General features: G+C 41.3%; 1 protein-coding gene across 5 annotated transcripts in view; it reads right to left on the reverse strand.

Annotated features, from left to right (window-relative positions):
• The window catches only part of LOC136843758 (protein abrupt-like), a 206012-nt gene that overhangs the window by 102219 nt on the left and 77066 nt on the right, over window positions 1-26727 (reverse strand). The window contains exon 1 of one of the 5 annotated variants that reach the window (XM_067112425.1): window positions 23082-24174. The exons of the other annotated variants lie outside the window; for them this stretch is intronic. Within the exon in view, the coding sequence (XP_066968526.1) occupies window positions 23082-23532 (451 nt within the window). The 5' untranslated portion in view covers window positions 23533-24174. Of the gene's footprint in view, window positions 1-23081; window positions 24175-26727 lie in introns of those variants that run through there. 5 annotated transcript variants of the gene reach the window in all.

The following is a 26727-nucleotide window of genomic DNA, read 5'->3' on the forward strand; positions in this document are numbered from 1 at the left end:
GTACCAAAAGTTTCTTGAACACTACTGGTCAAAACTGGATCAATTCACTTGCGCTGTTTCAAAACAAATTTTAAACACAAGGTGAAATTCAAGACCAATGTAATTGTTAGAATCACACCACTTTTCATATAATAATCACCAAAACTATACTTCTACCTAAGGCTAACAGCTTTATGTTACATAGTAAATCGAAATGGCAAATCACATTAACATTATACAGTAGTTAACTTTGCCAAATATCACTTTTACATTGAGGAAAATATGCATGGTCTTGTCATTCACAATGTCCATGATGTTTTAGGTTGACTTTGTTTCCCAATTACGTGTACATTAACAAAAAATTGGAAATTAACATTTTTAAGGAAACAATAAAACTTACATTGCTAATATCTGAGTTAGGGAAATTATAAATATCCAGGTCTGGACGATCTTGAAACTTTGTATAAATGAATCTTCCATTAGTCTGTCTAGCTTATTGAGTGAGTGAGTAGTTCAAAATCAACAGTTTACCTAAACACATAAAGAGCATTTATAAACCATAAAGTACCTAAAGCAATTGACGAATTGTTACCTGTCATCTAGGATTTTTTATGTATCAAAAAAAAAAAAATTTGGCCACTGACATACTTCGCTTTTCTTTACAAGTTTAAATTTTCAACTAGCTAAAATACAGTTATCTTATTTGTCAGCATCTAAGATGCGTCACAATTTTATGGAGCACATTGTCGGAAAAAAATTGCCCTCTTATGTTTGAACTTCGCAGCCCGTTTTTATAGGTTCTTGCCTGCCAGTGAAACCACTATTTTTGGGCGGGTTAAAATGTATGTTCTCACAAAATATGAACTGTGGTGATGAACTTTGCCAAACTCGCTGACTAGCCTACCGTCTCTTGTTCTAGTGTTATTTCTGATGCTGTACTTCTAAGCCTTTTTAAGATATATTTCAGCATTAGTGTTATTAATGAGGCATGACACATGAAAAAATTATCATGGTAACATCAAAACACATATAGCTGCTTGTGCTTGCACAAATGTACAAACGAACTTCCAGGATCGAACTTACGTTTATTTGCTTAGCCTAAAAACTTCATTCTTTCCCCCTCTCCCCATCCCCAGACACAAAGTACTGATACTGTAATTTTCACCTGTTAATACATTACAGCATTATCGTTATTTCTATTATATGGTATAAAGCATTCATAAAGAATCCACATTAAGCACCCACATTACGGCTCCCGAACACAGCATATTTATCTGAACGAACACAGCATATTTATCTGAAGTAACGAAATTGTACGAACAAACATGTTTGGTTAACCAGTCATTTTTTCTCTCACACACATAGCTATATATACTTCAAGTCTATTAAATCGCAAATTCAAGATATGGACATTTTTCCTTGATATTCAAACCTGAAGTCTTCAATGCAGATAACCTTCAATGACACCTGGTTCAAGTTGTTGAAGCTTGGTAACAAATTTGTCTCACAGAGTAATGCTAACACTGTTCTGAACCTGAGGTTAAAAACCTCTGCCACATCCCAAAAAGTTTGTGCCATAGGCAAGAAAGGGAGAAGGGACAGTCTGTCACTACTCAGAAAATCCAGCTTCCTGCTCAATTATATTTAGCAGGGCACGGCTGCCTCCTGTAACCTGTACAGCCTGTCATCCAAAGCAAGAGGCTGACAGGGCCCTGTGACAGAGTGTGATTCACAAACTCAAATCATACTTTAGGAAAGACTGGTAAACCTATTTAAAAAAGATTCAAAAATCAAAGCCCGTAGGTAGCATTATCACCATCTAGGGAAAAATGATAACACTCTACACTCACCCTTCCCCCAACTTCCTTTTTAAAGAGGGTTGGAGAGAATACGTAATCAGACCTGAGTCTTTGGATACGTGCTCAGTTATGTAGCTTACCCACATCCACCAGACCAGCATGAACACAGTTAGGGCTGATACAGTTTGAAAGGACACAAAATGGGAAGAAACCCAGAGTCCAGTGTCTCTTCTCCAACTTAACCCCAACTATGTACTTCAGGAGGGTATGCATGCCTCTTTAGAGGCCAAGGGCATCTAAGTGTCCCCTTGCAGAGATGAGGAAAAAAATCAGAAGTCTGGCTCCTTCCTTGAACCTACCCAAAGTTCCACCTCAGTGCGTAGTAGCAACTCTGAATGCTGTAAACTACAAGATGAGGCTAAATCAGGTCCTCCACTCAGTAAAGAGACCTGAGAGGTCACTGAAGGATGCAGCTGACCAGCATTTTTGAAGAGGAGGTCAACAATAATATGACAGCAACCCATGAAGTACCCGAGTAGTTATCATCAGGGGATAACCAATACAGAAGTTAATGACTGCTTTGATGAAATATCTTCCCTCCTCCTGTATGTATGAAAAGAAAAAAATTTACCATAGGGCTAGGGAGCAACCATGTACACTCAAAACCGGTTCTCCAGGAAGACTGTTTAACTGCAAAGATACAGCTGCTCAAAACATATATGTCATGCAGGGTGACAAATTGTTCCTGGACTTCTACTAAGAAAGAGCAAAAACTGTCCTTTCTACAGGGAGACCTGTGGAAAACTGGTAAATACTATACTCCTGCAGACCTACATCGGGATGGAGGCACAGGTTATCGGTTAAAAGAAGGATAAGCATGTAAGCACTTCTGACTGGCAATGGGAAATGAGTACAGTATCATCATAGTGACAAAGCACAAGTTATGGCAGGATTGTATCTCAGCCTTAATTTTTCACCTAAAAAGATAATGAAAGAGTAAGCTGGACAGCCAGAGGGGAAGCAGGTTATTTCCCTTCCAGACACAATACTGTAATCCACCAAAGGTTTGTGTCCACCTGTCCCAAACTAAATGTGAACTGGTTAGTAAGTTTCAACAAGTTAAAATTCCTCCTTGAAAGGAGTCTAGGAAAACTTAAATAAAGGGAGGCAATACAGTTGGAGTACTCAAGGAAAAAAAATCTGTCCCTGTTCTATTCTCAACAATTCTACTCGCATTCCAATTTCCCATTCCACATCCAAGCAAAGACTCAGAATGCAGAGTGAGGGTCTGAGTAGGAAACCAAGGATCCTAAGCAGAAAGGAACCTTGAATCCCAAAGTTTCCTGAAATACACCATGCCCTTAATGGGCATAAGCAAGAGTTTGAGTGACCCTATCCTGAAAGATAAAGAATTCATTAAGGAGCACCTTCAGAACCAAAGCAAACAGAGATAGGGTTAGGGTCAAGGAGGGGAGATGAGAAGTAAGGAATGGTTCCTGCTGACAGTGACTATCCCATGAAGTCTTGTCTTCCTAGAGGATCAGGCTTCTGAGTACAGCAGAATAAGGAGAAACACCAGGTCCTGATGACATCATCCCTAACCCAAGAAAGTGTAAGAAAATTTCTCAAGAGAAGTCTTCTAGCAGCAACACCAAGGGAAATGAGCAGTCACTTCCATAGGTGAGGTTTGCACTCCCATTGACCTATTACAGAAAAAGATCCTTACTTGGTGAAATGAACTCAAGTAGGCCCAAGTCCACCTGAGATATTAAGGCAGCACTCAACAGCTGTTTGAGCTGCCAGTAACAAAACACTTCTTGTTGGTTACAAGAGATCAACTGAACAAGATCATGCAATAGCAAGATTTGGGAAATCCCAGGAAAAAACAAGAGGGAAATTTCCCGATCTACAGACAAGTGAATTTAACTCTCACAAGACACAAGGGTAGCAATGTCTCTCAGGCAAAAACTGTGGTGCAGTTTACAGTATTGAGGGCACCAGGTGCTGAGAGCCAGCCTGGTTATTTCCAAGACAAATACATCATGAACATGGATGATTCACAGCCTTGCAAAACTGCCTTCTACAGCAGAGAGAGAGAGAGAGAGAGAGAGAGAGAGAGAGAGAGAGAGAGAGAGAGAGAGAGAGAGAGAGAGAGAGAGAGAGAGAGAGAGAGAGAGAGAGAGAGAGAGGAAAATTTAACCTTGCATCTTGTCAGAAGAACGTGACAAATGTCTGGTAAGGCTAAGGCACAGAGTAACAATCTGCAGGTGTTGAAGGGGACCAAGCAAAATCCCCTTCCTACCACCAGATCAAGAGCAGAAACAGAACCAGCCAGGCACTATCTAATCTGGGCAAGCAGGAGTGTGCACTACCTTGCCAACCAGTGTACAAAGGTAGACCTCCAAACACAGGAGTACATATAAGCATGTGATGGTTCAGGGACCAATCAAGAGCATGTCCCAGGACTGTTAGTACTGGGGAGTGCTGACTCCTGACACTCTTGACCTTAGCAATCAGCAAGTCATATTAAAACATCCTTCACTGCATCAGTGAAGGGCTGCAGACCTACAACTGGACCAACCACAAATCCAAGCCAAAGTCAGGAACCATAGGGAAGATCAAGGCCAAAAACTGAAGAACAGAACCACTGGCTAGTGCAGTGGTCCGAAACCCATAACAGAAGGGGTCATGAGCAAGTGGCGTCAATCACCACTCCAAATGATGAACAAGGAGTGCAGGGGCGCTCCTGTCACCCGTCTACCAACCAAGGTTATCCTTCACCTCCTCTGTCCAAAGGATCCAGAGTGACTGGGATTTGATTATTTGAGACCATCCCTTCTTCAAGCACTATCATATTGCTCACAAGCGCACATGTCCAGGGTTGACAGGTGCCCTAGAAGGATCTGCCAATACCAAGCTGGTTGATCTAGATGAGCCAACAATCTTGAGGCTATCATTCTGAATTTGGCATGAAAGGTGTCTGTTGGCTGTGCTACTCCCATGACCATGTTGATCACCATGTCTAGGTACAGTATTACCTCAATTATTCACATGTGAACTATCCGTAACTCGGCATTATCCACATACAACTGCAGCCCAACACAATATATTCATGAATATTGTATTTATACAGAATGAAAAGCCTTCCATTTGGTTTGCAAATGTGCAGACAGAAGAACGTGAAGGCAACTCCTTTAATACATTAACTGAGCAAGAAGGTAGCACCAACTCTTTTCTTGCTACCTCAGCAGAAGTGTGAACATGGGAAGAGTCCAGAACAGTCCTTGTGTTTTGTAAGTAAAAAGGGGTGACAATGGTTCACATGCATATTCATAAAGACCTTGGTGTCAACGCAACCTACAGCAAATGTCCCATGCACAGGTAGGTGAATGCCACCACTAACTCCCAAAGAAGGAAGAAATTCACTCTATGTTTGAAGGAGCTTCTTGTGAGAGGGCCTCTGAGAACTATCCTTCTTCCCAAAATAGGAGGAAGACAGAGAAGGCGGCAAGGAGGAAAAAGAGGAAGTGCTCAATGATAAGGAAGAAATGTGCTTGCAGTTCTTTACCTCTGTACACCCCTACTCTCTTCAGCTGCAGCAGGATACAATTCAAGACAGGAATCAGCATCAGGGGAGTACAGCTTGTGCTCAGTACTACAAGGGTATCCCCACAGTCAAGATGATCATTATAGGAGGCTCAACAGTGTTGATTCTTTAAACAGCAGATGGAATAGCAGCAAAAGATGGGTCACTCACAATACCAGCCAGAAACATCAGTCTGTACTGTACTTCAGTGAAGCTGCTGATACAAACTGTCACTGTAGCATAAAATTTATACATTTCTATAATAAATACTGTAAATATCAACAGTGATAGAATATTCTCTTGTGTACTGTTATGATGTGTAGGACAATTAGAGTCAACTAAAAAAACACAAAAAGAGCTAAATGGTGACGTGAATGTTGATGAAATGCACATGTAGATGTAAAAACACACACACACACAAGTAGAGCTTCCATAAAATTATGCAGTGAAATGAAAAAAAAAATCATTATATAAAATAAAAACAGAAAATTATTAATTACTTTTTTAGTAATGCTCTTAATATAATTTGCTTTGGACGCTTCATTACTGAGAAATGCCATATGTACCAAAGATGTAAACACAAGAAGTTTTACACACAAACACAGTTTCCATGATAAGACAAAACGAGCAATCAGAGATCATAATGAGACAGAAGATTAATGATAACTTTTTAAATAATGCTCTTAAAAATAACATGCTGAAAGAGCAAAAGAGCCTAGTCTACAGCACAATATGAATGATGCAATACTTGGTGTAATTCAGGGTAAAGAAACACAACAAATGAAAAAGGCCAATTCATCAAATTATACATAAAACAAATGAAATATAATACAATATGGTAACAACTGATAAGAAAGTTGCTGTATAAAAATACATTAATGGTGATAAAACCATGATAGGCTGTGGGCAAACACACATCATATTGTGTGTTGTTTATGAGAAAGAGAAAGAGAAAATTTTTTTTCTTTACATGTACTGTATTTACACTTTATATTTTCTGATAAATATCCTAAAATAAGCTAATTGCATTTTGCATCTAGTTTTCAGCTTCAAGTGTGATGGTTGTTGTTTATAAGCATATTTAGTGTTTATCTTCATGCGGTATTGACACAGCAGGAGGAGTAAGGTTATGAAGTTGCTGTTTCAAATCTGTAGAGTTTTATTTGACCTTAACTAGATTTCAACTTTACCTGGAATTGCTTTGGCTCTATTACGGAGAATAATTGAAGGATTACTGCAACAAATTTTAGAGTAATGTTTATTTTCCTTGGTATACAAACCATAGCCTTTCATATGGGATCATCTTAGGTGCAAACTGGAATGGTTGCTGAACCTGGTAACATGGTTATTAACTGATGGTTATGAGGGGTGAGTGGGGAAATATCCCTCACTTACCTTCTTCCACTGGCCACTTTTCCTCAGGTCACTGGTGGCTGAGACAGGATTATGACAAAAGGCTCTGGTTTGTATATCTGAGAAAAATACAAATTACTTAAAAAATGTATTTGTTCACACAGAGATACAAACCATCACCTTTATACATGAGACACCCCTACACAGGAAGTCATCTCTGACAAGTGATGGGAACTGGATCCTACCAGAAACTGTCACAAGGAGGAAAAACAGTTCTGTTGTTTAGGATGACAGAGTAGTAAGGCCTTGGGCCTGAATGAGACTCAATTAGGGAGACGACCCATTTAAATAAGGGGACTTTCAGATTCATGAAATCCCCCTTGAGGGAATTCAAGTTGGAAGGCAGCTAATTCTGGCTAATACTAAGTGATGGTTTTAGAATAGTACTCTGTCTCAGTCCCTTCCCCTTATTAAAACGGAGGGCAGAGGGAGACGTGTTTTAGAATCTATAATAAGGCTGGAGCTCAAACTGTAGTCACCTGTAACTGATCCAACTCCAGCTGTTATTTTAGTCTAAATGCTGCTCAAAGAAGGAAAAGAAGGGAAGAAGGCAAGTCCAGTCACTAAACATTATCCTCAGAAAAGTATCTCACTTAGGCAAGATACTCTCAAATCTCTCATCATGTAAAAGTGATTCTAAGTTTTTGTCACAAATTCAGGAATAAAGGAAGAGAAGGATCTCCATCCCTTCATATGCTGGACTAAATAAGAAAGGCCATGTAACTACTCCAGCTGTTTCACTGAGGCTAAGGCTAAAAGAAAAACAGTCTTGAAGATAAGATCTCTAATCAAAGCCTGTGCCAGGGTTAGACTACAGAGTTACTTACCACTTGGGAGGACCGAGTTCTGAAGGAGGGCACAACTGTTCAATAATCCTCAAGGGCATGATAACTCCACCAAGGTAGAGAGATCCAGCCCCATCAGTCAGAAAGTTAGGACAAGAGTGAGTGACATCCTTTCACTACAAAAACTGAGAGGAATTTGTATCAACAAAAGTGGATGAGGAAGGTCTGCACTCTGCTAAACAGATGCTCCAACCAGAGAGAAACCCCTTCTAAAACACTAACCAAAGAAGATGGCCCACTTTCCTCGGAATACATTTGCTGAGCCTATCTCTCTCAGGATATCCTCGATAACCTTAACACATTAAACTGAAGCTTGGTGGTACCTATGAACATACAGTTGACCACAATAGTGGGCCAAGGGGGAATCTCTTTTTGGCACCTCATCCAAGAGTCAAAAGATCTGAGTACCACTCCACTTGGGACTAAAAAGAAGCCACCAGGGTCATCCTGAAACCAGAGATCAACACAGCTGATCACCCTGCAAATCAGGCTGAAAGGCAGGAAGGCATAGACATCCAGATTGTCCCAGGGTGTTGGAAAGCTTTTTACACCAGCACCCAAGGATCTGGATCTAAAGGCCAGAGCACTGGGGGCTTCCTGTTCAGTCTGATACTGAATAGATTGAACATTGGGGGCCCCAGAGCTCAAACAGCCTTTCTGGTATGTGAGGATGTAGAGACAGTCCATCACCACAACCTGACCCTGACGACTGAGGTGACCTGCCAGGACATTCCTCCTACCTGGAATGTATCTAGCTGACAGTTCAACGGCATGGTAAACCAGCCATTCATGGATGTGCACTGCCAACTGGCAAAGGAGAAAAAACACCATCCACACTTGCCTGATACATGCCACTACAGTTGTGTTGTCACTCAACCACACTGTCGGGTGGCCTATTAACTGATCCTGGAAAGCTTGCACTGCTACCCATGTTACCTGTATCTCCAAAACGTTGATATGCAAACAATGTGTGCCCTTTGCCCACACTCCTGAAATGAACAAACCTTTCAAAGTGTGTGCCCCAACCCTCCTTCAATGCATCTGTAAATAGGTACATTCCCAGAATGGAACTCCTGCTGAGAGGTTTCTTTCACCCATCCACCACACCAGATCCTCCCTGATCTCTTGTTTCAGAGGCACAAGATGAGAAAGGAGGTCCAGAAGAGCTGGAATAGGTGAAGACTTGCATAAAACCTGTAGGGCTATTGCCAGTCTAAGACCAAACTGTACACAGTCCTGTTGCAGACAAAATAGAGGAGCTTCCAGAGTTCTGATGAAAGGTTAACTGAAAGTATCTATCCTTCAAGCCTACTGAAAGCATGACGTTGCCCTTTCTGATGGACTTCAAACTGAAAATTCCATTCCCATCTTACAATGAGAAGGACAAATTTGTTTAACAGGGAGAGGTCAACCCCAGATTCCAACCCCCAAGTCACTTTCTCCACTGGAGAATCCGAGAGATTGGTGCTCAATGACCTCTATAATGCCCTTCTCCTTCACTGCCAAAGATTTTGGCAAATCTGGCAGGTATGGATGGAATAGCATCAATGTCTGAGATGGAGAAGGCAACGGTCCTTGAACAGAATCCTGTACTCATCACGAATGACTAACTGCCCGTGATTCTGGGCCATGAATATGCCACGTAGCCCAATGATAAGACAAGCAACCCCTCATTCGAGGAAAGGGATTGCCACCTTCAGTGACCCCTTCCCTTTTCCTTTCCTCCCTTCCTGGACATGGTTGGAGAAGAAGAAAGAAAGTGATGGGAAAACTTCCATCCCTTCTTAGAGAAAGTAGATTGGATTACTTGTCTGGGTGCAAAGCCTCTCCAGGGGAAGGTCATTTGTCAGTCCACAAGTCCAATGCAAGAGTTGTTTCTGCATCCTCCAGCAAACAATATCTCCTGATGCACATGAGTTGCAGGGAGAGGAGCTTGCTCATCTGCTGGACAACAAGGAACTTCTTGACCTGCAGATCAGAGTGTTCACCTCTTCCAAGACACCACAAGCAAGCTGGAACCAGGGCAACCTGACTAATGGTCAGGACCACACCCACGGGTGACCTTGATCAACAAGACCGTAGTCAGGTGTGAAGCAAAGGTGGCCTCCCTGAGATTATAATGCTTTTCAATAAGCAAAATAATCTATCAAAAGTGTTGCTTTAGCTTGGCCTGATGGGGTTCCTGAGGACTGGGGCCATCTGACACATAAGATCCCAACAGCACGGGATGTATCCCCTTCCTTCAAGAAGGGCCCTCCATCAAGAAGGGAAGAGGACCATCCCTCTACTCCCTGGCTCATTCCTTATCTCGTCGTGCTTGATCAGAATCACCATCCAAATAGCATTCAGATATGAAATCTGAAGCCCTAGTTTCCTCCCAATACAGTACTCAGTAAAAGCCGACCTTACAGGAGGTACAGGAGAACAAGCATGCACACACCGCCTTACCTGCATACCTCCTGAGAGCATGGCAAGGAAAAACCCAGATGAGGCCCTAAGGAGGGACACACAGTTAATTACAAAGGGTGAAGCACAGAACAGTCAGATGCAGTCCTCTTGTCTCAGTGCCCTGCTAGAGGCTGGATGATAACCTGCTGGTGACCAAGAGCCCTTGCTTTCCCCACAAGAAGGAGAATATAGAAATCAGGACAAAGACCAAGCACTGGGACCTATGAGGTCATTCAGCACTGAAATGGAAACTGACAAGTAAAAAATGTCTGAAAGGTGTAACAGGAGGAAAACATCACAGTTGCACTAAGAATCAACTGTTAGGAGAGGGTGGAATGTAAGATGGAAGAAAGAGAATATGAACAGAGGTATAGTAAAAGGAATGAAAGATGGTTGCAGCTAGACACAGAAGAGACTCTGCAAAGAACCTAAAGTCATGCCTCCAGTGCACCACATGAGGTGCCCTGATGCCACTACCCCCTACGTGGGACTTCTTGTGAGAAGCCTTAAACTTCCTCTTCTTCTTCCTCCTGTGAAAGGGGAGAGAAGTAAATGACAAGGAAGAGGAAGAAGGTGAGGAAGATCATTAAGAACTCTTTTCCCTTTTCCTCCCTCAAGTCTTGCTGGTCTTAGCAGTGGTTATTACGTTTACATACATTTCACATATTTTCCTGGTACCCCCCACCCTCCCTCAAACCTCTCCACACTTCTTGACTGGGTACTCTATTATAAGTATTTTCTAGATTGCTAAAGACCATATGAAGCAACCTCTGCTTTTCTCTGTACCTCATCAATAATTCTTTAAAATGTATTCAGGGCATGGGCCATTAATTTAATTCCTCTACAGTTCTCTCAACTTTCTTCATTTTTCTGGTAAATTTCCTTGTACATAATATCCTTCATTACTTTTCATAAAACTGTATACAGGATCTATTCCCCTTCTTACCCCGTGCCTTCCATAACTCAACAGGTATGCTATATGGTCCAGCAGTTTTACCATTCTTTATTTAACACTACTGCTCTACAGCCACTGTAAATGATGTTTTTAATGTGGTATGGCCACTGATAAATGTATAGAAATGTAACAACCATTGATGACTGCAGTTTCCAAGTTAAGGTATAAATGCACCAAGGATCAGCACTAAGCTCCTTCTTGTTCAATCATGCCTGATGCAATGACCGAGGATAAAAGGGAGCTCCCTAGGTAGATGTCCACTAATGACATTGTTTTGACTGCAGAAACTATAGTATACTGTAAACCTAGATAGGTGGAAATATGAAATGAGAGTGCATACAGGCAATTCTCGGGTTACGATGGTTCTGACCTTCGACGTTTCGTGGTTACGACACAAACCCCACAAATGATCAAATAATTCTTGTTTCGGCTTTCAACATTTGCATCGTAAGTATGAATTTCATGAGGGAGCTAGTTTGTTAGGCGCAGCGGCAGAATACATCATCTCCAAACATTGCGCTGGCACTTCATTAACATTCTGCTCATATGTCATTTGGGTTCTTTGGACTCTGTACAGTCAACCCCCAGTATTCGTGAGGGTTAGGGACCACAACCGCCCACGAATAGCTGAAATCCATGAATAGTTGAGACCCCCTCTAAAAATGTTTCTAACTGCCTATTTTAATAGTTAAAAAACCAAATATACCTTAAACTATCATCCTACAACACTTTAATATCATTATATCATTTCAAAGTCATCTTACAACATTACCCTTAAAAACATATGGCTTACAGCTACACGTGCCATGAACACTCCTACAACTGTTGCTCTTACCAAGGCAAAAACTAATCAAGTTACCCCTATATTCAGGCACGCACATTTTGCTTCATACAGCATTCAATCTTTACTGTTTTCTTTTAATGTATACAGTGGATAGGGGTAACATTTTCTTTCCCGCGTGCTTTGTGTTTGGAATATGCGCATTATTTGGCGAAGGTTTTTCAAGAAAAAAAAAACATTTTATTGATATTTTGCTGTGTTTACATTAATATTAATATCTAAAAATTAATAAACCATTTTTTATCATAAAAAATGTATTTAGTCATGGAAATAAAATTAAAATACTGCCTATTTTAATAGTTCAAAACACCAAATATACCTTGAACTATCATCCTAAAACACCTTAACCCTTGACTGGCTAATTATATAAAATGCACACCCCAGACCAGGCAAATTTTAAGGTTGGTCAATTTAAGAAAAAAACGCATCAATGGAAAGAGGAAGATATGCAAATGAACATGGTGTAAGAAAAAAAACTGTAAAAAATTTTCCCTACATTCCACAGAAGTTGAAAGTGACTACAGTATTTACAACCCTGTGTGGGGGCCTCTTTTACAAAACACTCATAAATTTTACCAAGTTATACATGTTTTTCTAATAATTTATTTTTGTTTTTTGTGTGAAATTATAATTACAACTCACATATCATAACAGATAAGAACTAAAATCAGTAACAAATTCTGAGCATATTTGTTCTACAATATTAAAGTAAAATTTACTGAGATCAGGAAATGCAGTAACTTTTTTGGATTTATACATGTTTTTTCTAATATTTCTTTGCAAAATTACAACTATAACTGACATCACATCATAAAAGATAAGAACTAAAACCAACAGTAATCCCTGAGTATATTTATAAGAAAATAAATAAAAAGACATCACGGCAAAGAGAGGGGCAAGACATCACCTCTCCAAGTCATGAACAATACTGGAGTTCCCAAGATGCCCATGATCAAGCTGAGCTGAATTCTTTAGTTGCCACAATTCATTTATAGGTCATTGAAGTATTGGGAACTCTTTCCCGCTCAATACAGACAAATTGTATGGTGCGTAATATTAATCCTCCACAGAGGGGATCTGTCTACCACTCAAAACCTGTTTTAGATCCTCTATTGAGGTGATCTGTCCATTAAGGGTTAATATCATTTCAAAGTCATCTTGCAACATTACCCTGAAAAATATACAGTCGGCCCACAGGTTTGTGGGCTCATGATCCACGGACTTGCCTATTTGTGGATTTATTATGGAACATATACAGTATATACATTATTCGCAGAAAATTCGCCTATCTGCGGTATTTTTCATAGAGAAATATTTACAAATCACTGTATTTTCATATCATTTTCGTGACTAAATGCACTTTTTGTGATAAAACTAATAAAATATTCAGGTATAAGCATTTTTAGAGGGGTTTTTGGGCATTTTGAACTATCAAAATAAGCATTTTTATAGGGGTTTTAACCATTCGCGGATTTTAGCTATTTGTGGGGGGTAGCGGTACGCATTCCCCGCAAATACCAGGTCTACTGTATGGCTTACAGCTGCGCGCGACCTATCCTACAGTTGTTACTCTATCCAAGGCGAAAGCTAATCAAGTTAACCCTATATATTCAAGCCTTACCGTTTACTTTTAACGTATACAGTAGATAGGGGTAACATCTGCTTTCCCTCAAGCTTTGTGTTTGGAGTTTTAAGAGAAATAATGCATTTTACAGTATTGATATTTTGCTGTGTTTACAGTAATATTAATATCTGAAAATTAGTAAGTCATTTTTTTTTATCATATAAAATGTATTTAGTCATGAAAATATGAAAATAATTAGCAAATATTTTAGATATGCTCTAAGAAAAAATCCGAATACACGAATTTTCTGCGAATAATTCAGAGTTGTGTTCCACAGAAAAATCCGCAAATAGGTTAATCCACAAATACTCAGCCACGAATAGGCGGGGGTCAACTGTATTGTTAATTTTTTTTTTTTTGCAACTTTGTGCCTTTAACCCCTTCCCTGATTATCCCAGGTATTCTCATGATTAACTACCATGTATCCTTACAATCACACGAATCCTCATTCATACTCGTAAATTATTCCTACTGTACTTATTTCTACAGTATTTATAGTACCCATTCTTTCATGAATTCTCGTTTTCTATACTCCCCCTCCCCATAGGAAATGTTGAGTATGGATTTTTGTTAATAGATGGTGGTGTGCCTGGTTTACTTTATAAACTTCCAATGTCAGACACTGCTCCTACAACACTCTCCCCAAGTTTATAACTTTCAAAGCATGGAAAAAATAATAAATTTTGAATGTTGCATGAATCTTAATTTTGTGAAGTTTGTATCCTAAACTTAGACCTAACATCCTATATGCATACGCTAGCCTATGGTCAAGTTTATAGAACAGTGGTATAAGATCCCAAAAGCAACTAATCCTGATATAATTTCAATCATATTATTGAAAAACATATCACATTTTAAAAAGTCACTTGTATTTTTCCTAGGATACGAACCTATGCTTTCATACATGGATTACACACAAGAGCAAGGCGTGATGCAGCTGTCTACCAACTTGAACAGAAAACAAAAGCCTATCATGTAGGCCTATGAGTCAACTGTGACCTGAGCTGTGTTAGCTCTTCCATTTTGTGAATCAGCCTGTTTGCAGTATTGCTCAACTCCATGATTGGGAGAGACCAGAACCATGAGGAGATGTAGAGGGGGGTAAAACATTCCTATGAAAGTGTAGGTTTATATCTAAGGAAAAAAATACAAATTACTTTTTAAAAACTGGTATTTGTTCCAATGGGAATACAAACCTACACTTTCATAGATAGAGCCTCACCTAAAGATGGGAGACCAATCTATATGGAGTGGCAGGTGGACATGCCCTGGACTGCCAGTGCCACACCGATCAGTGCCTCCAAATCTACCTTCTATGGCTCAGGTCACCAACAAAAAACAGGGCTAGGCCCTACTTGTACTCACATTACTAGTTGGCCCAGGATGAAGGTCCCCAAAGACTTGTGAACCAACTCCCACTGATAGAAAGATGTGAGGGTCGATTGCCTTTTCCATTTCCTGCCTTTGAGACCAGTAGGGTGGAATGGTTCTTCTTGTATGCCACTGAGGGGCCATACCTCTAATGTCATGGGCTTTAATTTTTTATGGTGTATGTTCATAATCTCCAGAAGATATGTATTCCCTGACAATGACTTCTCTTAGCCAGATGGAGATGGTATTCCTAAAGACCTCTCTCTTTTCAAATCCAGTACTTATGATAAGCCTCCTGCAGGCAGGTCTGTGAAGGGCTGTACATTTCAAGAACTGCCTCAAGGATCTAACTGGGCAAAGACCCATCTCGCCCTTACCTCCACTGATGCAGTCCTTTAACAAAGGGATGGAGAATCGCTCAAATTTTAGGTCCACTACTGTGAGATTCTGGGTTTTGGCCATGAAGTCCACAACAAAATCCAAAGAGATGGAGGACCATCCCAAGGCATGTGTGATGTGCCAAGGGGCATATAGTTCCCTCACTCTCTTGGCTGATGTGAGAGAGGAGGAAGAAGGTCTTCAATGTTAGACCTCTAACAGAAGCTTTATTGAGGGGTTCAACGGGAGGATGACTCAGGGAGGAGAGGACCTTTGTAACGTCCCACTCCAGAAGTCTCAACTACCTTAGCGGGCACTTCTTTTCATAGTGCTTGATGACAGAGGGCAGTTCCCAAGCATTCGAAAGATCTATTCCCTTTGGCCTGAAGATGTGTCCAAGGCAGCTCTGAAGCCTTTTGGCTGCTGTGATGGAGAGAGCCTTCCCCTCATGCAAGAGCACCAGGAAGTATGCTACTTCCCTCGCAGTGGTCTTAAGTGGATTGTAGTTTCTATCACAGCACCAATTACAGAAGACTTTCATTTTCCTTGGTACACCCCGGCAGATGAGGGCCTGAGGGGCATCAGTGATTGCCTTTGCAGAGCACTCTGAAAAACCTTTCTTTCACACATGTTGCTGGATAGTCTCCGACTGTGTAGCCAGAGAGAGCCCACCACTTGAGGTACTTCCAGTTGTACTCCTGAACCAGAAGGTCGGGGGCCTCAGGAAGTTCCCTTGGGACATCCACTAGAAGGTGAAGTAGGTCAGTGTACCATTCCACCTACAGCCACATGGGTGCCACCAATGTCTTTCTGAGTCCCTGGGACACAAAGAACCTGCTCATCACCTTCCTCAGTTGACTGAACAGAGGGAAGGCATACAAGTCCATGCTATCCCACAGGTGTTGGAAGGTGTCCTGTACTGGAAAACAGTACAGGAGTAGTTTGCCGTTCCTTGCTGTGGCGAGCAACAGTTCCATCAAGGTGTCGGCTACTCTCTGATTTAGGGATTGCTCGGTGCCTACTACTTGATCCTCCCTGCTTAGTTGGTCGGTGATGACATTCCTCATGCCTGGTATGTACCTGACAATCAGGTCCATGCCCTAGGACTCCGAACACCCATGCATCTCCACCACCAGATTGTTCAGCTCAGGGGAGATTGTGCCCCCTTGCTTGTTTATGTAAGCTACCACTGTGGCGCTGTCATTCATGGCAAAAATGCTGACTTTTCTGCCAGTTGTTCCTGAAAATGTTGCAGTGCCAGCCATACTGCTAGCATCTCCTACAGGCTGATATGTCCTGGAAACGCATACACCGTTCAGGTGTACGCCCCATCCCCTTCAGGATGCGTCTAAGAGTACCAGCGTCTCTGGTGGAGGTCAGCTGAGGGGTACCCACTCCAGGTGGTTCATCAGGTCTCTCCACCACTGCAGGTCATCTCTGGCCCTGTCCATTGACTTGACTGACTGTGACAGGGGTTTGTCTGGTTTCCACCACGACGTCTTCAATTGCCATTGGAAGGATCTGATGTGTGCTCTCCCCCTGGGGACCAACTTCTGCAGGGAAACCAGATCCCCTATCATGATTTGCCACTGTTTTGCTGGTTGCTGGGGTTAGTTGAGGAATAGCCTAGTTCTGAGACCCTCAGATGCTTGGCAATTCTCTTGTTTGGTGGAAATGCCCTCCCCTCTACTGTGTCGATCCTCATCCCCTGGTACTTGATGGTATGCTTTGGAGAGAGGTCTGATTTCAGGAGATTCACCATCACTCCAAGGTCCTTGCAAAGGGACAGGATGTTTTGCCTAGGCAACTGAGAGTGCTAGGATCAGCCAGTCATCCAGGTATCTTCAGAGGCTTATCCCCTTCGTAAGTGCCCACACCCAGTTGAAAAACACAAGTGAAGGCTTGCTGGGTTGTCGCCAGTCCAAAGCAGAAAGCCCTGAATTGGTAACTGTTGCTTGGGAGATGAACCTTAGGTGCTTCAAAGAGGCCTCATGGATGGAGATGTGCAAATATACTATATATCCCGCAAGTCTATTGACATCATGAAATCATTCTCCCTGATGGATGCCAAGACTGACTAGGGTGTTCTCCTTGGGTGGTTGTCCATGAAGGCCCGCTGGGTAGATCTCTGGTTGCATTTGTCAACGTTCTGCCTCGAAGCATGAGGATCAGGGCAGCAGGGAGCTGAGCGGGATGAGGGCCCAAGATGTGCTGCAGTCCTCCCAGTCACAGCTCTGAAGGGTAGTCTGTAACCCTGCCTCCGGGCACTGTCCTCCGCTCCATGAGATAATTGGGGAGGGGAGTGGTGCTGACGCCTCTCGGTGCTTGGGCACTAAGAGGAGGTGGTTGAGACGAAGACTCTCAGCTTCTGTCATATCTTGCCACTCAGATTGATGTGACTCTGCCCTCTGATTGGAGGGTTGGGTAATGGAGTGGGATGAGTCTGTACTTTCTTTCTCAGGATGCATTTAGTCCCGTCGGATCTTCTCTGAGATCGGGACGGGTCTCCTGCTGCTGGAACGTCTAGTGGGGTTGCTGCTATGCTGCTGAAGGCGGGGCATCAGGGCATGACTGCTAGTTCTTGGTCTGCACCACCTCCTCAAGCTGTGATGAAACTATTGATGTCTGGTCTTGGAAAGGAAAGGACACCTGATGAAAAACATCTCAGTGTATTGGGGCAAGGTGACCCACCCCAGGAGTTGCAGAGCCTCTCAACTCTTGCAACGGAGGGGATAGGGGTGCAACTCCTTGATGTTCTGTTAAATTAAGGAATGGAGGGGGCCATGGGAAACCTCTTGACATCCGGAATCTCCTGACTCACCCTCTAAGTCATTGGACAAAGCACTGAAATGCCTCACTTCAGCACATAAAACTATACACTACACAAAGATAACATCAGGGGTCTCGATCACTCTTAAGGCCAAAAGTGCCCTCCCTCCCCCACCCTACTCATCAAAGTCAAGGGAAGGTGAGGGGGATCAACAACAGAAAATTACCAAGGGTCACCAAATTAGGTTCTCAAACCATCTCAAAGGATGTCAAGCCTCCCAACGTCGATATTCTCCATCTGTCTGGCACAGGTGCCTAAGGAGGGAACAACTGGAGGCATGGAGAATGGCTAAAAATCAAAAGGTTCCTTAGAGGAACTTCCCTTCTTATGGCATCTCTTCTTGTAGAAAGACCATCAGGGTGAGCCACCCCACCTATTCATCACACGTGGCTTCTCTTGTGCACTCTCGTTCTCAACAGGAAATGCACACAGAATGCGGGTCCACTGCAATCAGGGACAGAAATTTACTAAAGGGCTTGCCCTTGCCCACACATAACACAGGGCTCCTGGAGGAGAGAAAAGGAGCTGGAAGTGAGAGACTCCTGCAGTAACAAAAGCAAATCTCAGATAGTATGATTAGAATGTCGGCGATGAACCAAGACAGCCGAGAACAAAATGGACTTTTGTTTTCTATTTGAGTCAGTAGACAGCTACAGCCCACATTGCACCACTGAGTACCCCACCTATGAAAGTTAAAGTTTGTACTCCTGTCAGAACAACTATGTTTTGTGGGCTTTTTAGTGGAATTTTTGAGTGCAGAAATCCTAACCAAATTAATGTCCTACTTTGGTAGCCCACCCCCCTTCCCAATGATGTTCCCCATAATTGTTAGATATAACCTAGCCTGAGGTTGAGTGGGTTAGAGAAACAAAAATAAGTAGTTCCACCGAAAATAAAGATTAATAATATATAAAACAAAAAAAAAGCCACCCTGAAAAATATATTCATGTGCAGTATTTGGAAACCCAACAAACTTTGATTATAAACCTGGGTTGATCTATTTTAAACTACAGTATGTAGGGTACTTTCATCCTAGTTTGACAGACTCAGAATACCTGGAAAAAACAACGGCTTTTAGCTTTTAAGCCTATACTGACCTTTGGTTTGGTCGCATGCCAGAACTCCTTGTCTTATATTCACCGCCGAACTTACACTGATACCGCACACGACTGTACTTGAAAGCACTTTTAAACTTTTGATTGCCAACCACCGCTTTGTTGGCCCTCTCGACAGACTTCGAATCTGCTACAACAAACTTCGAGAACGTCTCTCGCTGAAATACATCTAGTTTAGACTTAAAGTCAGAAAAATCTGAGAACCTCTGTCCCAATGACAACAGCGGTAGGACCCAGTCAGCAGTCATTTTTCAACTGATGTACAGTTACAGTACAGGTCGAGTTGATAAAAGTTTTAGTTTAAAGTATTTCCTATGGTTTAAAATGAAGAATTAATTTTTGCCTTGCCACGATGACAGAGTGATAACGTCACTGTCGTGTATGATAGACTGAATTTCATTTGTGGTGCAACAGCATTCGGGGAAAGACACTGGAAAATAGCCTTTTAGCAAAGGCTCATCTCGCATCGAGTCGATGTCTGACAACATATGATTGCCAGATACAGGATATTTATTTGCAAATAATACAGTAGTCAATGCTTTGCTTTCTTCGCTTTCACTTAAAACATGCTATGAAAAGCTACAACACAGAGACGTTATAGCCTAACCTTGACAAAGTTTACACGAAACGTCAATGTTTGGAAGACAAAATAACGCAAACTGATAACTCAGAAATGTATTTGTTTACTACTTGCGTTCGATTCTACGAACATGGCTTAATTCATCCCCCAACGTAAACAACCCTTTTAAAAGAAGTATTATGATTAAAACTCATAATTATTTATGGGTTCCAACTGCACACTGTTAGGAATCCACACAGTTTTACAGGTTCAGCTAGCCTTTCAAAATTTTATTCTCGAAGATCAATACGGCAAATGAAAGACGGTGAAGAATTGTTGCCAAGGTACGACCGAACCTATCGTACTGCACCCGGCAGCCAGTGATTTGTTTGTTTACATTGAAGATAAGTGATGTCACTGATACTGAAAGAAATGCGATCTCATAAAGTGACCACACCTTATAGTAATAAAACTAGCACATGCAACATTTACAGGTAAGAAAAGGTGAACGTAACTTTTTAAACGTCTCAAGAGATTCTCATGCATTAAAATGTGCTTCATGAAATGTCTTTTTCTCTGACAGACATACAGTAGCTCCTGCAATATGTCAGTGAAATTCAAGAACTTATTTTAACAAGTGTCAATTACATGGGTCTAGCATTCCTTAGTAAGTAAGTGCGAAGTCCAACATAGCTTTTATTTTCTCAATTTACTCACAAATGCTTCCTAAAAATAGTTCATCTTATTTGCAAAGACAAATCTATTTAAAAGTTATATGACACGGACGTGCAAGTTGTTCACCAAAATTATATACTGAAAAATAAATGGTGCCTGTTTTATTGTAACAAAATATACTCTGAAGATGAAGTTGAAAATGTAAGTCTTGATACTAATGATACAAATTGTGCCAGCAACTATCTTTGCCCTAAAAATGAAACTACCCATAAGAGGAAGTTCTCAGAAAAAGGAATAAGCAGTGCTCTTTTGAGTTATATTAAGACAAATCTGTTTTACATGATGAATCAATTAAAGCAATTAACGCAACCGGCTAAATTCCCCCAAATTTAACATTACGCTTATATCATAGTTAAAATGATGTATTTATCGGTCCATCTAATGTGTTGAAATACGCGTAATTTCCAACAATCACTAACCAGTGCATTAAACAGAATAGAATATTAAACTTCGATCTTAAACTTCCATCATCAGAATGTTGGGTGTGACGATTTTCTGTTATTCTAGTTCACGGTTCCTCATATATGCAGCATTAATAAGAACTCTCTCTCTCTCTCTCTCTCTCTCTCTCTCTCTCTCTCTCTCTCTCTCTCTCTCTCTCACACACACACACACACACACACACACACACACACATTCATGTCAAGAGGGGAAAACGCAGTAGTAGTCCCATGATAAATAATTCTGCATAAACTAGGAACTGTCTACAGCCAAACCTTCGGTGAAAGCAAGGTCCAGACAATACCACATAACCTAGGGGTGACGCTGGCTAGAGCTCACAGTACTAAAGAATATGGAACACACTCGATAACGATATGATGAACTGATTGCTGATATAGTAAAGAAATCCTCCATTCTTTTCTCTCTTGTTATGAACTGATGAAACTTTTGCACTGAATGTTCATTCATAATAACATTTGAATGCGGTCGATTTTACTAACAACTAATACCATGCCATACTATTCGGTCGATGTTCAGATCTTATTAGGAGTAAATTTCCATTTGAAATTCACAGTCTAAACTACTGACAAACCTCCCAAACTGGAATATAAAATAAAGAGTAATTACTGAAAAAGCAAATGCGTTTAAGAGGCACTGTTCAGGCAGAAAGCCAAAATAGCATATTGATTTGCATAGGAACTCAAGTAAAGATTTTTCGCACAATAGCACATGTAAATCCATTATCAAAAGCACTTAGTCCTTTGTGTGCAGAGCTCGCTGTAAACTTCGTTATTTACATAGAGACGGGCAGACAGACAAAAACAATTACGAGCAGATCACAAGGACTTTCTTCTGCTTTTGAAAAGGTCATCGATTTTGCTCTTGAAAAGAGATACATTTGTTTACATCAAGTGTATCTGTTTGAGCGCTGGCGACTCTCGGCAGAAAAGGTTTATGAGACTTGGAACAACTGCTGAAGTATTTAGTACCAAATCAGAGTGACTTTTAGAGACGGTATGATTATAACTGTATTACAGCCTCTCTCTCTCTCTCTCTCTCTCTCTCTCTCTCTCTCTCTCTCTCTCTCTCTCTCTCTCTCTCTCTCCAATAATTCAGTGACAATATGCGATGGATATTAGTTAAATGGTTGAATGCTTGGCTAAATGTCTTTCAGACGGCTATTTATTAGCAAATAGATGAAACAGACCCAGGTAAGAGAAAAACAGTTCGCTCTTAAAGAAAAATACGAATACTAGATGACGTTCTTTGGAACTCTCAAAATCAGATCTTACACTAAATCTCACACAACCCGTATCAGTATCGCCAATTACAGTTATGACAATCTCAGAAGCTGTCTAAGCGAAAAATTGAGAGAGAGAGAGAGAGAGAGAGAGAGAGAGAGAGAGAGAGAGAGAGAGAGAGAGAGAGAGAGAGAGGTTCATCTGTATGAATAAGAGGCGCTTGTTGAATACTTACTTGCCTCGGGTATTTAAGTTTTATGAACATTTGCTGAGGAAAGTTGAAAGCCTTACAAAAATCAAGATATTCTACGTGGGTCCGTAGTAGATTATGTAAAAATACCAATGACTCCATCGGTAAAGTTTTTGAAAATTAACCTCTTGCAATCTATCAATTACATCATTCTGTTCGCACTTGGATACACCTCACCCACATGCGGAAAGATACACTGCAGTAACAGAAAATGTTTCCGAAAGCATTTTCGTACACTGGGCTCATAAATTGTAACTAACAACTTGTGGACGTATTTGCACGTTACAGTGAAGGAAAAGCTGGGGCATAATTGGCATGCGGACTTTAAATGATACACAGTTAAAAAATGGCACTGAATTTCCAAAACTTTCAAATGAAGTGCAGATAATACCGCGCGGTAGCTGGAATTCTTGAAGTGTAATAAAATAAGCAAAACCTAAAGCAGAGTTTCGGAAATAAGGATGCAGAAATAAAACCAGGTTCAGTGAAATACCTGACATAGAGCAAAAGGGAATTTCCTTTCTCCATTATGACACCAAATGCGACGACAAGAACTAATCCTCCAGGTCAGGTACTAAGTGTATTCGTGCACCGCCCACCATTCTTACTCTTCCCCTTTATGAAAGCCCGAAATGCCCCTGGAAATGTCATTCGGAAGCCGCTGTACTCACCGAATACAGGTGTGTGCCAAGACCACAGGTGTGCTGGCGTGAGTGCAATTGTGCCGCTAATGCTACTACTACTGCTGCTGCTGCTGCTGCTGCTGCTGCTGGTGGTGGTGGTGGTGTCTGACGAGTTGTCAGAATTTTCCTTCTTGCCCTGACGCGTTAGTTCCGCCCTGTGCTGCGCCAGGATGCGACATATGGCTTCTTCCTCTCTCTGCTGCGCCTCCTTTTCAGCCTGGTGGCGGTGGAGCTGCTCGTGCCGTGACTGTATGGTGCTGACGGAAGAGAGGGGGTCCAAGGCCGCGAACTCCACCGGGTGTTTGATCTCCAGGTGGCGGGCGATGTTGGTCGTGTTGCCCACGAACTTGATTCTCGCCGGGCACAGGTTGCATTTGACTTCGGTCCTGCCGCCGTCAGCAAACTGAGCAAGCTGCCACACTTTGCTTCGGCCAACCATCTTGGCTTAGATACCGTCAGTGCTACTTAAGGCCTTGACCAAGATATCAAAAATCTTGTTTTCTAATATGATTATTTTCGTTTTCTAGTATCCAAACAATACTCCTTAATTAGCAAGGGGTAATTCGCCCTCACAAAAACCATATCTTTTGTTTCAGCATTTGGTTATGAATACGTGAAATCGTTGGAACTTTGTCCTATTTGACGCTTGACCTTGTTCTGAGACTAAGAACGCACATCAGTTCTTCGACTTTTCGTTTCCAGGAGAAGTTTTGCGGCACAGTTCCAAATATAAACTTGATCACTTAACCGTCAGGCCCCATAATAATCTCCTTAAAAAAATTTTTTTGTTTAAACGTAGATTTCAAAATCTTACAATTTCACTAAATATTTCGCGCCAGGACTTCCTCCAAAGTACCACTAAGGTGCAACACAGTTCTTTAATTTTCCCTGGTAGCTCAAACCTTGATCTGTACAAACACCACCACAAACTTGTCTGATCCGCCACTCGCAGTAATACTGAAAGCTCGAACGATGTCGGTTGTCATCCGGCAAAAGCCAACGTGTTACGAAAAGGTTCAGCGCAATTTCATTGAAGCGATCCACCTGCGATCACTGTTACATCTAAACGCCACAGCATAACACAGCCTTCACATACTCTCAAACACTTTACTTTCTCTCTCTCTCTCTCTCTCTCTCTCTCTCTCTCTCTCTCTCTCTCTCCTCTATTCCCCTCACTTTCCCACTCGTGAACTCACTCTCTCTCTTCCTCTTTCCATAAGCCCCCACACACACTCTCTCTCTCTCTCTCTCTCTCACTCCGCCTAGTCTCATCCTCAACTCGATCGCCCAACCAACCAATCAACTAGTAGGCCGATCATCGATTCCCCAGGCAGGTCGACCAATCACACAAGACGACTAGAAGATCGATCACCAAGCTGCGCAAACAGTCGGGGGAGATTGATCGCCAAACGCAACTCCAATCAATACACGTGGAAAGGAATCACTCCTCTTGCCCCCATCTTTACCCCAAGCCCGAAGCAAACGCCCCTTTCCGTCAACCATACACTCAACAAATCCCTCTTTCGAAAGCGCACCATACAGACCTCCTTCTCCCTTCTCCAGCATCTCCCAAGACCCACGACACACACCATAAGCCAATATCAAATCAATAACACAATAATCCAATATCCGCCGCAAATGATTTCAACCAGGCAGCCCCTCATATCAGAATACACTGAGGGGCAATAATCAGCATGTGTTCGGACTCGCTAAAACTTAATTATAAGCAGTAGAAAATATTGAAATGCAGTCTTAAGAGAGTTTCAACCCCCTCAGATTTGTTACCAATGAATTAAAATATCTTATTTGAAAAAGAAAGAGAAAGGGAAAAATGTCTTATACAAAGAAAAACATTAAAAAAGAAAACTGCCTAATTCAATTTTCATTTCAATCTTGGATTATAATTGAAATAAAACACAAAATCTTTGAGATATATCCTTTGCAATAATTAAGGGCAGCCACTTGAAAAGTTCCTAGGAAAGAGTGCGTGATGAACAATGACTGGCCTGTAGTGAAATCTAGAAAAGTTTCTATCAAATGGTCTTTCCATATGCATACGAATACTGTGTGTGTGTGTGTGTGTGTGTGTGTGTGTGTGTGTGTGTGTGTGTGTGTGTGTGTGTGTGGGCGCAAATCCTTATAAAACGCCTCAAACTTGCAAAAAAATTTCTATGTTAGAAAATTAATCAGATGTCAGCTCATGGCATGAAAAATATAGTGTGGGTAGGAAAAGTATATCTCGTAGTAAGGTTTGAATTCTCTCTCTCTCTCTCTCTCTCTCTCTCTCTCTCTCTCTCTCTCTCTCTCTCTCTCTCTCTCAAACAAACAAACAAACAAACGAGCACGCACACACACACGCACAATACCTGAATCACGAGTTTTCTTGGAGGATGAAAACGACCTCGCTTTATTCTGACAGTGGTATCAGTATCCTCAACAGCAAGAGAACGGATACATTCACCATTATTTCAAACTTCAACGTAGCCCAAACTTACGAGAAGCTGAAGTATAATATGAAATTGTATTATGAAAAAAAGAGAAAACTCTACAGAGAATAATAAAGATAATAGTGTGTATATTTATGTATGTGTGTGTGTGTGTGAGAGAGAGAGAGAGAGAGAGAGAGAGAGAGAGAGAGAGAGAATCATCGGTTACATGGTCATCATTGGCAGATGTCGGCTGACTTGAATAAATCTTGTATTCCTTACTTGGACACAAACTAAATATTGATTTCGCACGCATAATACCGAGAATCGACTCACCAACAACACCAACAGTCAGCAAAGATGACTAATATCAAACTGTTCTATAACATCAGCATATCGGAAAAATAAAGGCAAAACTGTTAAGAGAGGAAAATGAAGAGAAATTTTATCAATATCAGCCAACCATAACGTTTCCATTTTCAGCTTTACTAATCCTCCTTGGAATTTCTCTCACATAGATAAAACACGTCCCCAACACTTTTTTTAATGAAAAATTAAATGCCCTTCTTGCTTTAGTTCCCCAGTCTTCTTTTTAACCAAACACTCATTGATTTTTATGCAGATATCGATTAATTACCGCAACGTTAATGTTGTATAATACAATGCGAGCATGAAGCCAATTACTCAAACGGTACTAAAGAAGAAGCGTCAAGCTTGCAGTTATGTCAGCCAAACATAATACATAAGCTAACAGTTGCACAGGGCGTTCGCTGGACTGCGCACTCGAGGAAACTGAGTCTGAGAAAACTGTACGAAAAAAGAAACTACACGAAAAAAGAACTACTCAAGGTTATAATGGGAAGAAATCCCTTAGGTAAATACAAGCAAGTTTTCTGTACAAGGCTGTGTGAGAGAGAGAGAGAGAGAGAGAGAGAGAGAGAGAGAGAGAGAGAGAGAGAGAGAGAGAGAGAACAAAGAGAGACAAAAGGAATGACGTACATACTTACTCTGAGCTGTATTTGTTACTACAATAAGTAAACTCCAAACGAAAAAAGTTACAATCCGGATTAAGCTTAATGTATGAAAACAGTAATCGTTACAGAAGTATTGCTGTACAAGGGATTCCATCTGCTTTTTCGATCAAAGCGAGATCAGAGAACCAATTCAAAGAAACTAATAAAGTGAGGCGTGCAAGAATTTCATCTCTT

This window comes from Macrobrachium rosenbergii, chromosome 12, assembly GCF_040412425.1.
Source record: "Macrobrachium rosenbergii isolate ZJJX-2024 chromosome 12, ASM4041242v1, whole genome shotgun sequence".
Classification (NCBI taxonomy): Eukaryota; Metazoa; Arthropoda; class Malacostraca; order Decapoda; family Palaemonidae; genus Macrobrachium; species Macrobrachium rosenbergii.